This window comes from Epinephelus fuscoguttatus, linkage group LG10 (assembly GCF_011397635.1).
Source record: "Epinephelus fuscoguttatus linkage group LG10, E.fuscoguttatus.final_Chr_v1".
NCBI lineage: Eukaryota > Metazoa > Chordata > Actinopteri > Perciformes > Serranidae > Epinephelus > Epinephelus fuscoguttatus.
The window spans coordinates 7,640,554-7,657,931 of record NC_064761.1 but is presented as its reverse complement, the minus strand read 5'-3'; the positions used below and the strand labels follow the sequence as shown (position 1 = coordinate 7,657,931).

General features: G+C 39.0%; 1 protein-coding gene across 1 annotated transcript; it reads left to right on the top strand.

Moving 5' to 3' along the window:
* Nucleotides 1-11,034: 11,034 nt before the first annotated feature.
* Nucleotides 11,035-15,905, top strand: atpaf1 (ATP synthase mitochondrial F1 complex assembly factor 1). Its single transcript, XM_049587085.1, has 9 exons — nucleotides 11,035-11,252; nucleotides 12,576-12,684; nucleotides 12,945-13,007; nucleotides 13,263-13,325; nucleotides 13,443-13,493; nucleotides 13,836-13,883; nucleotides 14,037-14,132; nucleotides 14,968-15,075; nucleotides 15,302-15,905. The coding sequence occupies exons 1-9, from the start codon at nucleotides 11,038-11,040 to the stop codon at nucleotides 15,482-15,484; spliced, it is 936 nt and encodes a 311-aa protein (XP_049443042.1). The 5' UTR covers nucleotides 11,035-11,037; the 3' UTR covers nucleotides 15,485-15,905.
* Nucleotides 15,906-17,378: the final 1,473 nt, after the last annotated feature.

Sequence of the window (17,378 nt, the reverse complement as noted above, 5' to 3'; positions counted from 1 at the left end):
TGAGGAGAGGAGAAAAATAAGGAGAGGTGTGAAAGAAAGGTCAGGGTGAGGATAGGAAACAAGGAGAGGTGTGAAAGATAGGGTCAAGGTGAGGATAGGAAACAAGGAGAGGCAGTGGAGAATATAACAAAAAATAAGATTTCAACTAAGTGCTGGAACAAGAGGGAAATAAAGTGCTAACAAAGTAACAGTGAGCCTTTTTATCCACATTTTAGGAAGTTGTTGAGGAGTAGGGACCAACTTAGTTTCCTTTAATTAATACTTAGTAAACCAAAATAACCTGAAGATGTGTTTGTTTTGTCTGTACGGACCGGTCTGACCTCTGTAGTGTCGTTATGTGGACCTGCTGCTCTGCTCTGGCCCTCTGTGGCCTCAGAGACCCGCCGGTTTTGTATGCGAGCAGCGCCGCCTGCTGGCCAGAGGTGGAGCTACAGCAGCAGCCCGGCCGCGGCAGCAGCAGTGTGCCGCAGTGCTCTCTCGCTGCCCGGCGCTGATTTCAACATCACACCGCTCCGTTTGCACCGAGCGCGGAGGAACGCGAGGAGGAAACAAAATGTTTAGGTGAGACTAAAAACTGGAACTGTTTCTTTACTCTGAGCATGAGTTTTATTTCTCTCTTTGATTTAAATCTGTGTTATATCTTTATGAGTTTTAAAAGATGTGACGAGAGTTTGAAAAAAAATGAATCGGAGCGAACATAAATTAAATTTGAATGGTCTTTGCATTTTTTTCTCCTTGTTAATATGAAAAAGAGAATATGTGCTGTTTATGGGTTTAACATGATATAAAGTTCTCATGCACGAAATGTGATATTTGCACGTGAAATAACAGAAACAAATATTATTCTGTCTGGTCCTGACATGATCTGCACAGTAGGTATTCACAGTGTGCCAGTCAATCCTGGACATTTAGTAAATCACTTTTTTTTAATATTAACGCCAATAATTTGATTTTTAACAATGATTAAATTTAAAAAATATTTTTAAATCTAATTTACAAAATAGAAATATGTTCAGTTTTTCTTTTAACTTTCAAGTATGTTTTTAGGTTAGTTCAATAACTGTAAAGGTCTCATTTTATTTTTTAAACTTAATCAGACTTTTTTCTTTTCATTTAGCCTACAGTAGTGAAATCAAACATAACCTGAATTTAAAAACTTCAGTTTTGTATCATTGTGATATTTCAGCATTTTTCAGCTGATATAAGATGTGATGTTTAATCTCACTTAAAAAGTGAAGTAGGTGGATAGTGCCTACATCCAACTTTGGTTAGGTACAGACATGCAGGACCAAAGCAACACAAAAATAAATAAGAGTTTTGACTTGACAAAGACCTTTGTCAAGAAAGAAATGCCGAAGTCAGTGTGTGGACTGCTTCCCTCTGTCCTTAATTATCTCACTTTTTCCCACTGCATCCTTTACCATCCTCACGCATTTGTCTGGTTCTGAATGTTGCTGGCTCTGTTTGAATCTTTTAATGTAAATGCAAAATGTTGAATTTTAGGTGCGAGCCAGAAAAAGCTCCTGTAGCCCTACTAAGTAGAGAGGATTGATCAGTGGCATAAAAATCCAGTGTATAAGCCCCTCACCTCACATCAATCCTGTGCATGGCATTTCTTTTCGGGGTGATTTGATTTTGATTTAAAGATGTAAAGTTTGTGTGTGTTGCAGGTTGGTCACTGTGTAATCCAGAGTCAGAGGTTGTGTTAATAATCAACAGGAAGACCTGAAAACGCAAACCTGGAGACAAAGCTGCAAAATGTTCAGGTTTCATTCAACCTTCTGCTTGGTGTGACCAGCATAAAGTGAGTGATGCTCACCACAGGATGCCCTAATAACTCTGTGCATGAATAAGTAACACACACACACACACACACACACACACGCACGCATACGCAGCTATCGGCTGAGCAGCAGAGCGGGTGTCTTGATTCCTAGACAGACACACTCATGCACTTTTAATGGGATCCCTCTCTAAAACGATGGGATTCCTCTGCCAAGCCCGAACCTTTCTCACTGAGTGTGTATGTGAGTGAGTGCTTAGCAGTGTGTGTGTGTGTGTGTGTGTGTGTGCAAGAGGTGTGGATAAGGGTCATCCACTGGCCCAGGGGTGCGATTTCAGCTTGCCGGAGGGAGGGTAAGTGAGTGGTCCCAAGACCCTGAAAAACCCCAAGGCTTGAAATCAAACCTCATCGCACACATTCCACACTCACTCTGATGCCAACATGGCAGAATGACACTGCACATGGAAATATCACTGAGCTGCTATTACATGAGGCAGAATATATTTTTAATATCTGAAGGAAAAATCATACTCTTTGTGGGGGTTTTTTTTCCTGCCCCCTCAAATTTCACCATATAAGAGGCTGTACACCAGCATCCCATATTCTGGGTCTATTTGTTCCCACACTTCTTCATGATTCTACTGTGTGAAATATTCAACCACTACTGATCCCTGAAAAAAATAATGCAGAAGACAACTGTAGAACATTTCCTTTATGAGGATAAGATGCAGCGATTAAAGAAACTCTTAGTAAAGAAACAACCTCTGGATAACATCCATTTAGCAGCTGTTTATCATAACACATGACCCTAGTCAGCAGATGGAGTTTGCGCAGTCATTATGGAACTGACTGAAGATTGGAATATTTTCACTTTCAGGAAGACAGAATTAAACGATTTTTCCAGCCTCAAAGAAAAAAAGAAAGGGCTTTTAGAGGATAAATTATCTCAGATTTTCCAAAAATACTGAATATGTCTAAGGTTTTTGGAAATTAGTATAAACTGATGCACAATACATACAGGGATCAAGATTTTGGGAGGTCAGGCATATGTAAAATATGTCAGAAGGTAGGTATTAAATACATATATTAATATCAGGATTCTGGGCTGGCTGGTCTGCAGAATATTGCTAGTTCTGACATATTTTACCTTTTTCTTTCGCCTCAACAACTCTTCCCCTTTAATCATCCTTTAAAGGTTTTTACATTCATGAAAAACATTTTCTTTCCAACACCACACACATATTTTGTATCTGCTTGTTCCAACACTTAGTCAGAGGAAAACAGTTTAACCTGGAGGTCTACTGTCAATTTAAAAAAACATTTCACTAAAATTCAGACTGCCATATTTGGCATCTTTGAAAACTTTGGAGTCTCTAAAGTTGTGGATTTGAACAAAATTTGTGGATATTTGGTGCGATTTGAACTGGAGACGTTCATTATTGATAAACTTTGAATAAACAAGCGAACAGAACTCTGTGTCTCTGTGCAGAGGTGGGGGCGGGGCTTCAGGGCTCTACAGAGAGTGAAGCATGTCATCATCTATGTAAGCAAGGACTTTCTGCTGCTCGCTACGGTATTGTTACATTCAACCACCAATGTTACACCCAAACTCCTCTTCACCTTCCTGGAGTCAACGAGCACGAGCTTAGAGCCTACAGAATAAACGCCACTCTTGCAACTCCAAGTGTATAAGTTTGCTATACTGACTATGACACTAATAACATTATCAGGTAACGTTATTATACCTCCAGCAAATTACTCAGCTAATCAAATCCATGCTTTAATCTATAACCATGTTTGTAATGAATACAGTTTCCTACAGTGATTGTACATTGAAGGCATCGGTACACAATAGCTACAGTAAGGAGATGATAAGAGATATATAAGGTTGCGGCTTACAAATAAATGCTGCAGAATGTTCAGAGCTAACAAGTGTTCTGCATATTTGTTGAATGTCAGGCAGGCATCACAGCGGTAGCGGTAGTTAAAACAAGCGACTAATACGTCAATTTGGAAATTAATACATTTACTCAGTGTGCTTAAACTTTGATTCAAGCCGCAAGTAGCCGCGACTTAATTTCTTTTTCAGGGGTTTTCAGTGTGAATGAATGCTTTTGTTCCCGGACCCAGCGTATGAGCGTGCCATATCTTGGTGTTAGCATGCTAGTTTGTAGCACGCTGCGGTGTGGACCAGAAGTTAACATAAACATGCTGCCAGACTATTTTCACTGCATGAGTAATGTTAATAATGTTTGCTCACTTGTGTGACTGGTTTTATGGGCTATAGCCTGTATCCTGTAAAATTGAATTTTTAGGCCATTTCCCCCAAAACTATGCTACATAAAGCGAGAGGGGCTAGACTGGATGGGGGAGGGAGTTAATAATTCCAGTAAAGCAGGATTTCACCATTGATTTCTGGTTGAAAACTGGTTAATGTTGAATGTCTAATTTGTCTGAATGTGTCAAATTTGTTTAATTATTTTGATGATTTGTTCAGTTGTAGCTCAAAAGAGAGACAATACTAATGAGTGTGCCAAGTAATTCTCCAAATTTATATTTCACTGATGGCTGAAATATCATCTCCACAAAGACATAATTTCAGTGTATTTAATGTGTAATATAAAATATTACACATTTAAAGTAAATGTGCCACCAAGAAGCTTTCAGGACATTTTCAGTTTCAGATCTATACATTCTACATCATTCATGTAAAATAACAGAACTTGCACTTATTGTTGTAATGCGCACGTGCCAGGTACTTTGCCGCTACAGCTTCGACTAGTTCAAATGTACAGACGGAGCTGTGCTACTGTATTTCAATAAAGCAAACCAGAAATTAGCGCTGTTAGTTTTATTTTATGCTGCTCACGATGTGTCCTAGGCTGCTGTTGTGCTAAACTAGCTTGGTGTTGCCATGCTAGCTCGTAGCATGCTGTGGTGTGGACAAACCCTTGATGGACATTCACCCTTTTAGTACTTGTTTTATTTACAGGTTTTCACTATATCAAATTTCTTCCTCCAGCCAGAGACACAAACCAGAGGGACCTTTCCAACAGTTATACATTTTTTATTTAATTGTAATTTTATTTCAAGAGTACTATTTTTCATGTTATATTGAAATTGTCACTTAATAAATACAAATTTATTGTAGCATGTGTCACATGGTCTTCTTTGTCCTTTAAGTTGAAGCTGTAAATGTGTTAGTACTATCTTGTATGCTGCTGTTGTCACCCTTAAGTCAGAGCCACTTTTACAGTCTTACATTACAGTGAGCATTTTGAGGATCAGCCCACAAGACGTGTAAAAAACGGTGATGGTGAAAAGACGTTCAGAATAGGTTCAAAAGTGAAAGATTTTTCACCGACTATTTGAAGACAAGTGAATGTTCACATTTAGACCATATTTAACTGGGATTTGCAATGTTGACTTTAAACTTAGAAATTTTGATGTGATTTTTTAGTTAGGCCCCAAAAATGACAATAGGGTATTATTTGCACACTGTCAAGGATGAAAAATCTCAATGTTGCAAATCGCGGTCAAATATGGTCTAGATGTGAACGTTCATGTAAGGTGATCAAATAGTCAGTGAAAAAAAACGTTCACTTTTGAACCAGTTCTGAACATCTTTCACCAGTGACCACAGACATTTTTTAAACATCTTTTCAGCGGAAAATTTTTCTTTGCTGGGTACAAACTATACACAGTTGCCCTCTGGTGCTTTTTGCTGCATAAGAGGAGAACCTCTTGGCAGTAGGAATGGTAGCAATGGCCCTCATGAGGCTGTCTGAGTCATGTTCAGGTTTCTCCTAAAAATATGCTTTCATTGGAAAGCATAGCCTGATTTATGTACAACTCATCCCTAAAAGACACTCAGTATGCGTAAACTCTTCTTCCTGTCATTAAATTCCCCAAATATCAGAAATATTACAGAGGTCATGACCTCAGTGTCCTTATCTTTGCTGCAACCCTGTAATATACCCTTTGCAGGTTTTGAAAGCCCAGTTTCCTGTGATGTAAAACAAAGTAAAGCAGAACATCTTTACATTGTAGAAGCTGGAACCAGAGTATGCTTGTTATTTTTGATTGATCTGGTTGATTTTTATAACAATTGATCAATCATTGTCAATTGTTATTTAATTTTCTATCATTTGATGTCATTTCAGCTCTGCCAAGCGGTAAAACATGAGTTTGCGATGATGGATTCAGTTTTTAAAGGTTAAATATGTGTTTGGTTAACATCTTAAAAAAACATATTTGTACAGAATATTTCAGCTTTAAAAACTTTAATTTTTACACATCTATTGTTCTGAAGCTGTGTGTGTGTGTGTGTGTGTGTGTGTGTGTGTGTGTGTGTGTGTGTGATTTTGTGAAATACTTTGGGAGAAGCAGATTGAATAAAAAATGAAATGATAAAGCAGCTGTTCCATATTTATTACATGGCAGCAGGCACTTAAAGGCTGAACACAGAGGAAATCTGTGCGTGTGTGTCGGCCGTTGCTTTACATGTCTGAGCACGAAGGAGCAGAGTACCAAATGTTTGTGGTTTTTGCTTTTGCTTTATTTATTTATTCATTTATTTATTTGTTCTCTGGTGAGCGGGATTACCTCTGAATTATGGAACAGTCCCCTTTCTCTCCTTAAGTAAAAAATAACATCTGTCCAGCAAATGGAGAGCTTAGTGTTTCTCTATAATTAATGGTAAAAGCCTCCAGAGCCGCACATAAAATATACATCCTCCTTGCAGGACCCCCATAACAAAGAGAGCGAGAGAATGCAGAGAGAGAGGGGAGGAGGAGGAGGGGGAGGTGGAGGAGGGCAGCAGGTCAGTGAGAGGAGAGAAAGAAAAAGCAGAAGCAGAGAGTAGATTAAAGAAAGTGGTCAGCGTCTGGAGATGTGAGTTTCACAGGCAAATCTGCAGAGCACATGATGTAAAATAACATGAATTCATTTTGGTAAAATTCCCACATGACAGTTATTCATTTTTGTCTTGATTTTGTCAGTGTTTGCATTGCTGTAGCGAGTTATTTCAACTATTGTATGTGGATATAAATTTGTTTTATGCATTTGTTACAAAGTCAAATATTTTACAGATCCAATCTCACAAAAAAGTTCTTTTACCATTTTTATTTATTTTTATTACATTTTAATTCTACTTAAATAAAGGAAGTTAACATTTTTGCTCAAATTTCAAGCTTGTGATTTGTTTGGGAGTCTTGCTAAACAGCTGTGGGTCACATAGACAGTAACCACAGAGAAAGTCCTACCAACATAAAACTGACTCTTAGACTCCCACCCCGTGTTTGGCAAATTTAACTGGTGACATCTGTTTACAGTAGAGTCTAACTCAAACTGTAACTGAGGACTTTGCATTTATTACTCCCTTTGTGTTTTTTGTGCACTGAATCCACACCTGGACAGGTGCAGCTGATGTCTTGAAGACAGTGAGAGCATCTCATTCAGACCAGACTTCAGCCAGAATTGTTAAATCATGAGTCATGAGACCTACATGTTACTTTTTTGTCTGGTTTTCTTGAAAAAATGACTAACTAGTTGTCTAACCAACCCAATCTTCAGAAAAGATGTTGGCCTCATATCTTTCTGCAAGCCATAATTATGTTACATTTGCACTTAGTTATGTAGTACATACATTGAAACTTTACATTTCAGCAAGGCTGTGTTTAACATGTGGTTGGGTTTGGGGACAAAAACACTTAGTTATGGTTAAGAAAAGATCATGTTTTGGCATAAAACACCTTGGTTTGGTGCCACTATCCCAGCAAAAAAAAATGCAGAGATGTCTTGGCATAAAAAAAAATTTTAAAAAATGAAAAATTTGCACTATTCCTGCTGGTGAAAAGGCGAGGAGCCACTAAAAATGTCCAAATCTGGGGTCTAAAAAGATGCAGGAAACACAGTGATGATTCCCTACCAAACCCCCATGTTTGGTGCCTAAAAAGCTGCTGGAAAGGCAGTGATGAATCTACCAGTTTTGTTGATCACAAACTGGTCTGCAGCTTGGCAGGCGTCTATAGGGGACATGCCATCCACCATCCCCTCCACCTTCCAATAACAAGGTCAACTCAAATAATACTTCACTTTGGAAACATTAATATGATATGAAATGTACAAATGAATTAGTGGTTTGTGGAAACAAACAAAGCCAGTGCCTGATGGTCTTTTTTTGTGTCTGTGTAAAAGCAGCTACCTTGAGACAAAAATGACTGTCTGATCATTAATCTGGTACACTAACTGCACTGACCCATTGGTACAAAAACATCACGGTAAATAGTTTGTGTCCTCAGTTTCCACCAGCAGGTCAACATGTATTAGTAGCAGAAACACTGCTGTTCCATCAAGTACTGCAACATTCACTGCGGGTGATGATTAAAAAGAAAAGGCAACTGTCTCCTGCTATTATGTGCACCTCACCGTTAGACACACACACACACACACACACACACACACACACACACACACACACACAATATTATACACTATAATAACCACTGAAATACAGCACCTCCATGTCGTTCTGTGCTGCAAAGACCAACAGCTGTTTAGGATTTCCAAAGCACCGGGAAAAAAGGCTGCTGTAAATATAAATTTATTTTGATGTCTGAAGTCTGGGATGAGCAAAAAAGTGAAACTTTTCAGTTATGTTTGTGAATAAACCTACAATGTACTTAGTCAAAATATTAAAAAAAATGTGTCTTCATGTGAATCTGTATTTCAAAAATACAGTGAGGTCACATCAGTTCCTAGTGATGGAGACACCTAAGAAACAACTCTGTATAGTCTAATTCACCTAAAATAAATGAAATATAAAAACAATATACACAACAAAGGAAAACATTGTTACTGTAGGTATATCCTACAACCCACATTTAGATATGTTTGTCCTGATCCAGTCATCGCATTAATCAATTCTGCTGTTCCACAATAACAAAAAAAGGCATCGTTGGGACATCAATGCCAGAAGACTGGAGAATGGTGTGTATTTCTGTGGAACACATTCAGTGATATTATCTGCAATGAAGAGCAGAACAGCTGCCATGTATACACACATAAACAAATACACACTAACCAACCAACCAACATCGTCATCTGCTGGGACCCAGATGCTCACAGCTGCTTTGTTTATTGATTTGTTATTGGAAAATAATTGGCCTCGGAAAGTAAAAACAGAAGCACTCAGACTGTCATCAGGGAAACACACACGTCATTAAATTTACAGCCAGCGTGATGTCTGTTAGTGTACACACACGCACACACACACACACACACACACACACACACACACACACACACACACTGAGGGAAAGATGAGTGCATCAGTAAGTGACTCTAGAGAGTTGGAGCACATTGTTTACTCTACTTATCTGCTCATTTATTTATTTGTCAATCTGAGGTGTGTTTGTGGAGGTGCATAGCCGCAGTGATTCACAGTGTTAGGACAGCACTGAGGACCAGCTTTTATGCATGTAAAGCTATTCAGGCAGTTCTCAGTGAAGAGATAGGGTGACCTCCAGTGGTCTCAACACGTCAGGACAACATTTAGATTTGAAGTTGCTCATTATTCACTTTTATTTCATTAATACACTGAAAAATACGTTTAAAAATCACTCACTGTCACAAGAGGTGGCAGAGAAAGAAACAGTATGCGGGCATGTGTGTTTCATGGTTTGGGCATAGTGTTAACTGAGGGAAATCTTATTGCTGCAGTGATGTTTCCAGTAACAATTGTGCTTCTGTCATGTAACACCTTTGGGATGAATTGGAACACCATCTGTGAGCTGAACCTGATCAGCTAACATCAGTGTTATATCTCAAATGCTCTTGTGTCTGAATGGGAGCAAATTCAAGCAGAGAGTTCAGCATCTGGTGGAAAGACTTGGATGAAGAGTGGAGGCTGTTTCTGTGGAGCAGCTGATTAATGACCACAGTTTTGGAGTGAGATGTGATGAAGAAAGTCACTTGTGATCACAGCAAGACAACCTTGCTTCCTTGCAATCAGAGAATGATAACGTGATAACATTATGGTACACCTTATAGCCTAAGTAACAAAGTCTAAGTTATAAACTGTTTATTATTATTATTCCCATTATTTTATTGTTATTATCAAAAATATTATTATTATTATTATTATTATTACTATTAATTATTATTAATTCACTCATTTATTATTACCATAAAACTTCAATTAAATGCCTGTCTCAATTAGACACCTGGTCTGGTTGTCAAGCAGTTCATTTCTTATATAGAGGCTCTTTGGGTGTACACAGTTGGGTTGTAGACTACCTCACATTATGTGTCCATTCCTCAGTTACCCTGTAAATTATTCATATTCCTTCAGTCTGTCAGAGTTCTCAGATCAAATGAATTAAAAAGGGTTTTTCATAAAAATGAATCCAAATTTGGAGATTTGATGTAATAATAAGCGGTGTTGTGTCAGTAGGCAGGGTGCTGTAATCTTCGAGTGCCATAACTCACCCTCTCTGATGCACTTTCTTTCAGAGTTAGTTAAAATGAATGATTCATAATTCATATATTATCTAAGGCTTAATTTTTAAACAAGTTATATTCCTACTTAAATAAACAGTTTGATTGTATTTCCTGATCTTTACTTTTTAACAGTTTTGTGTAAAAGAAATTAAAGGCCTATCCCATCTAGACGCCCTTCCCAAGTATAGGCCTGTTGATATAAATAATCAATAATAGCCTGGGTTATTACTTGAAATTTTATGGTAATTAATGAATTTATATATTTTTTTAACCATCTTTTATTGTTTCTCTATTATTATTATTATTATTATTATTGCTATTGTTATTAATATTATTATTATTATTATCATTATTAATAATAATAATGTTGTTGTTGTTAGCAGAGTTGGGCTTATCTAACGTTACAAAACAAAACCAAAAAAGTAAAGACTTTATAAATATCTAATATATTCGAATAAACTTTTCTTTTTTGTTATCATGACAAAAAAAAGAAACTTACATTTAATATATATATATACATATATATATATATACATTTAATATATATATATATATATATATATATATATATATATATATATATATATATATACACATATATATATATATTTATATATATATATATATATATATATATATATATATATACACATATATATAGTGTAGTTTTATGTTGTGTAAACTTTAACACAATGTATTATTTTTCTGTAGGAACCAATGTTTGAAAGACGCTCCCCGCCGGGGCTCTATAGATGTTGGACGGGAGCGATGAAAAGATGGCGGCGGCCGTGGTACAAATGTCATGTTTGTACCGGGGGATGTTAGCGGTGAGAGCCACCGGGATCAGGCCGCTGATCCCCGGGCTGGTCCCGGCGCAGTTCCGAGCCTTCTCAGTGCGGAAGGAACCGGAGCTGGAGGAGAACCCGTACTACAGCAAGTACCAGGACAAGATCCAGAAGCTGCGCAGGTCAGTCGGCTAACGGAGCTACTAGCCTCACAACGTCACACCCGCTATATCAGAATATCCTTTAGAAAAGTGTTATTTTGACAGTTGTTAGATTTTTGACAAGTGCCAGTGCTATTTAGACTAAAACAAAGGAGTTCATCGAAATTCTGATCAAATTATCATGTATTCGGGATACATTTAAACCACCAAGCAATCTATGCATGTATGAAATTTTAACATTTAACGCTGACTCACCGGTTATTTTCTCATGTTTCACCAGAAGTCCAACGGCAATAGCATTCTGACTTTAGTACTAGACTCTTCTGATTCACACGCCTGATGGCAGGACAGAGGGTTTTAACTTGAGGCTCATTTTTTAAAGCTAATCCCTCTCCTCTGTTATGTAGCCTAAATAATTTCATTTGACCCTCCGCTTGACATCCCCTCCTGATCAATGGATTTAACATACACAGGTGATGGCTTACTTTGCAAACAGGGCTTTTCATTATGACGAAATCTTTGCATTATTTTCTTGATTAATCATTGTTTGCTAATAAAATGTCAAAAACATAGTGGAAAATGCATATTACAATATTTTGTCTGACCAACCAAAGTTCGTAACAGAAACAGAAAATGTTTTGATTTTTGTTTGATAAATTACTTCAACAATTCACTGGTTGTCAGGACATTTAAAAGCAGAAACTCTTGAGAACTGTCCTGATTGTGTGTTAAAGGACGCTGAGATTTGGAAGTGAGCTGCTGAAAAGCTTATTTAGGTCCACATATTGTGTGCAGCACCAGCATTTTGATTTTTATATGCCTTGAGCAAAGGCCGCAGTGGGTATTTCCATAACCACGTAAACTAAGTTAGACCCCCTCTGTTGTTAGATGAAGCTCAAGCTTCCCACAGACACAGTCAAGGAAAGCAACATGTTCTCCCTGCCTGTGAGGAAGCACTTTATCTTCTCACTAAAAAGAGAGTGTAAACACTGAATTATAGAAATGAACTGAATAGAAAAATGATTGTGAAAAAATTAACCAGTTGGAAATAGTTCTAGAAACTGATGGTTTAGAAATAATTAGCAAACACAACTTGTGTTTAATGAGGTAAAAACATGACAAACTACTGGTTTGGTGCCTTATCAAGCTGAGGCCTCGTCTCTGAGTTAGTTACAGTGCATTTTGGGAAATGCTGGAAGTCATTAAGTGAAGTAGAAATGTACAAGATTGGTTTTCGTAAACTGTATATTCTTGCTGCATTTCACCTCATCACAGAATGAATGTGGATTTAGCCTTTGGAAGGTCACTGGTGTTTCACTGATTTGCTGTCCAACCTTTTTTCAGCACCAAGCCACAGGAGTACAAAACCCGGGTGGAGAAACGACATGAGGCCAAGAAGGAAGTGCTCGGACACTCAAAGCAGGCGGAGTTCGTCCAGCTCATGGAGCAGGAGGTAGAGTATCAGCTGGGCTACGTACAGAGCAGAACACCAGGAATATATCCTGAATACCAAACAAATTAAAGTCAGAAATTTGAAGAGTGTGACATCACTGAGCCATTGTTACCAGTTATACCTTAAGCTGGCCACAGTGTGCACTGAAATGTCCTCAGGTGTTGGACAAAATATTTTCCTCTTTATTATCTACATAGTGGAGAAAGAGAATTTTTTTTCTGGTTTCACTGGTTTTATTTTTGCTTTGGGAATCTTTGCAGTTGGAGAAAAGGGACAAGATGGCTGCCGGCAGTGGAGCATCTGGAGGTTTCACAAAGAACAAGGTGAGATGGCTGGATGTGTAGTAATGCTTTTACTGCACTTTAAATTCATTCTGTTCTGTGGAGTCATGTCTGATGTGTTGGTGCATATTTTAGAACAATCCTGGCTGCAAGCCTTTCTACTTTTCATTCTGTTAGCTTTAACAGTGTCACATAAAGTCAAATGTAATGTTTTATGATGATGATGATGATGCTGATGCTGATAACAGTGATGAAGTGGTCTCTGGTAACAGACTGAGTAATGTGTTTTTTCCTCAGACACTGGACTCCATCCTCAACCTGGACTTGATCAAGGACAAGACAGGTGAAGAGATTGCAGAGGTGAGTCTGTGGGGAGGTGTGGTCAGCCTCACTCCAGTTTAACCACTGACAGTCACACTGCTTACTGTGGTGGAATCAATTTGTTCTTTGTTTTGACCTGTTGTGTTCTTCTCTCAGCTTTGGATGAAATATTATTCAACCAAGGACACAATCAGCGCCGTCATCCCGGTGAGTTAAACACCAGATACAGCCGTACAGCACACAGTCTCCCAACATGTAAAGGTCCAGTGTGTAGGATTTAGCCAGATCTAATGGCACCCCAAATCTAATAATTTTTCTGTGAACCATGAGGTGTTAAAGCATATGCTTTCTCCTGGTTTCATTAGTTCAAATTAATCATACCCATTTTGTTTTTAGTTGGAGTCAAGTTGTTTCACTGCCCTTATTGCCATTTTTACTATTCGACATAATTAGGTGTGCACAAAAGATTGTGCATTGTTTGTGCACTGTAAATAGAACATTTTGGATAAACAGTAATGGTCTAATAACCCATCCTCCCTTATATTGCAGGCACAGATTTATGAAGTGATTTTGACAAGATCAAAGTCGAACCCAATGGTAAGCTCGCTGCTGCTCACACTGAAGCATGTTGATGCAAAGCTGCAGGCTTAACTGGAGTATAAGGATTATCAGTCTATTAGAACTATAACCAACGGTTATTTCATGAGCCAACACAGCTGTTTAACCTCAGCCTCCCTTCCTTCTCCTCAGTTCCTGTACGCTTTGCCTCAGAAAGAGGGTTACGAGTTCTTTGTGGGTCAGTGGTCCGGACACGAGCTCCACTTCACCTCCCTCATTAACGTCCAGGTAAACCACTTTGCACAGCCCCTTCACATGCTGCTGAGAAAGTTTGATGCTGTTTGGGCTTCTAACAGCACTGCTGTCAAGTGATGATTTTCACTGCATACAAGCAACAATGAGGTGAAACAAGTTCAAGAGTGCAGTAAAAGATGCTCCGTCATTTGTGCTGTAACTTGACTGTTCAGAAGTTATGAAGAAATGTACCGGCAATCAAAACTACCTTTACAGAGGGAAAATGAAGATACATGCTTAAAGTAATAATCTTGAATATTTTCATATAAATAAATATTCACTAACTGTCGCTGTATGAGATAACACACTGGTGACTGAGCCTAAGGCCCAACGATCATAGTATTGTAATATTTATATATTTTATAAACTGGGTGTCAAGGGTGACTATCAGAAAAAAATGCTGTATCAAGTTACTGCCAAAGCAAACCCAACATTTCATACTGCTGCAGCTTCACATTTAAAGCAATGGATCGGCAAAACACAAGTTGACTTATTATGAAACGGTCACAAGTAATGCAGCATGTTTGTGAGTAAGATTAACACTTACCACTGTTGTTCATCAAAAATGTGCGTACAGAACAAGCTAGCTGTGTGACCTGTAGTATTACACTGCATTTATTACCACCTGTAACTACAGGTGTCACCCCATGAACCAGGGTTGAAATCTTATTTTCAAAACTGTCCATTATATTGTAAATTATATATCTGCATTATCAGAGAACTGCTTCATTGTTTCCAAATGGACAGTTGGATTTTTCTTCTTCTCAGTATGAAGACATTTGTCACCTGCAGGTATTAATTATAGTTTTCTCTCCCTGTTGGTGTCCAGACGCTGGGTGAGAATGCTCCCAGTCAGCTGATCCTCTACCACTACCCAGACCTGAAGGAGGAGAAGGGCGTGGTCCTCATGACAGCCGAGCTGGACCCCAAGTTCATAGTAAGTCCCTCAGCTGTGTGGACTCACCTGTATTACTGGACCTTATTACTTATTACTGGACCTTACTGGTCTGGTGTTTACTGAGGACCCTGCTGACCCCCCCCCCAAACAGTTTTTTCTAAGGGAACCTTAAGGTCATTTTAAGGGAATCTTAAATTACAGGACAGACTGACAGATCCAAATACAACTGGCTACAAATTAACGCATCTCTCCCTCCTCTTCACAGACCGTCCACCAGGCTCAGTGTTTGGCCAATCAGGTGCAGCTGTTCTATGGCACACAGAGGCAGGAGACATATCGATTGGTCGAAACATTTAACCACCACCCTGCGGACTTCAAACACATGTCAGTGATAGCGGAGCTGGAACAGAGCGGCCTGGGGTCGGCGGTCACCCCCGGGGGATCGTAGGGAGACCATTAATGGACTTAAGTCAAGCTCACCTGCAGCTGGAGTTCCAGGAACTGTTGGTGTTTATTTAAAGTGACAGAGAGATGCGTGCTTCTTTGCTCAGCACTGACCACGGACATACACCTGTTCTTCATACTGTGTATAAAGTTAGCAGTAACAGCAGCTGTGAGTTTGGTAAAAGATTTCAAAGGAGCATTAGTAGCATCTCATGAACTGTCGGAGACTGGATCATCGGACATCTGCCACACATCTTTTCAATGTGCATACATGTAACCACAGGAGGACAATGTGCTGTTGATCACTTCCATGATGAACAGATCACACTGTATCCCACCCTCTATATTAGACTGGACCAGAAAGAGCCCAGTATCTATCCCTGAAAGCTAGTATGACATTTAATAAATCACCTTCAAAACCCTAATATCTTTGGCTCAGACCGATTTTATTCTAATGATGGTAATTCTTAGCATTCTGCCAGACTTTTCTTCTTGTGCTTAATATAAAAGCTTTTGGTGTGTCATTTACACAAAAGCTTTAAGCCAACACAACAGAATCAAGTACTACAGTCTGGGTTGATACACAGCACATTATTGTCAGGAGGCATAAGGGGTGTGTCGTATTTATGTATTTGGCAAATTTTACCTCCAAATAATTGCAATCAAACATGCATGTAATTTTCAAAATGAGTGGAAGAGCTGAATGAACACCACACTGCTACTGCACACCTCTCTGGTATGCAGTAGTTATCACACTATGTTCTGTGAGTATTTCTGCAGCAGACTACAGTTAGTGTGGCAAGGATGATAGAGAGTCCTCCTCTATCAGCAGTAGCTCAGTCTATAGGGACTTGGGTTGGGAACCGGAGGGTCGCCTTTTCGAGTCCCCGTCGGACCAAATATGGAGCGTGGACTGGTGGCTGGAGAGGTGCCAGTTCACCTCCTGGGCACTGCCGAGGTGCCCTTGAGCAAGGCACCGAACCCCCCAACCGCTTGGGGCGCCTCACCAAGGGCAGCCCCCTCACTCTGACATCTCTCCACTTTGTGCATGTATAGGTCCTGTTTGTGCATGTGTGTGTCTTTCGGACCTGTGTGTAATTGAAGCAAGAGTGAAAACATTGAATTTCCCCTCAGGGGGATTAATAAAGTAAATAAACTTAACTTAAACTGGGCTTAAAGGGCTTCTAGCTCTGTGAGATTCTTGGGCTGTCTTGCATGCACTGCTTTTTTGAGGCCTAGTCTCCTGCTCTACCACTAAGCCACGGACGCCCCAACTGCCATTTCTTAATAACATTACGAACTTAGGAAACTGCTTCCTGAAAACACTTTGCTATCTTCCTATAGTCTCCTCCTGCTTTGTGGGCATCAGGTACTTTAGTTTTCAGAGTGCTAAGCAGCTGTTTAGAGGAGCCCATGGCTGCTGATTGTTGGGACAAGCTTTCAGCAAACCAGAGCCCTAATAAGTTAATTATGGTCTGAGACCCTGGTAAAAGTTGTCTAAGAGCTAAAATATCTTGGGATGCCCAAACTTTTGCATGCTGCTCCTCTTTTTTTTCTTCACTTTTTTGTACAAAACAAAAATAATACACTGATCTTGCTTAAAATGTTGAAAAGCGTGTTCTTTATCTCTATGTCTTTTGGAGATTAGTTCATCTTCTGCTTCACAGTAACCCTAACCCTAACGAAATTTTGACCTGGAGTGCCCAAACTTTTGCATACCACTGTATACATTCAACCTGATTACATTAATGACAACACACCAGAGTTCAAAAATTTCAGTGACATACCAAAGGCCTACAAAGACCTTTACCAACAACCCACATACTCTGGAGATTTGTTTTCACCACTGTACTTAACAATTAGAACTGATTTCCAGGAGAATGAGTTGGAGGAGGAGA

Bases quoted from the DNA above. Each gene is read 5' to 3' on its own strand.
- atpaf1 (XM_049587085.1), top strand. From the start codon at position 11,038: ATGTTGGACGGGAGCGATGAAAAGATGGCGGCGGCCGTGGTACAAATG. The intron at 11,253-12,575 runs GTCAGTCGGCTA...ACCTTTTTTCAG, and splicing joins AAGATCCAGAAGCTGCGCAG to CACCAAGCCACAGGAGTACA. The intron at 12,685-12,944 runs GTAGAGTATCAG...GAATCTTTGCAG, and splicing joins TCCAGCTCATGGAGCAGGAG to TTGGAGAAAAGGGACAAGAT.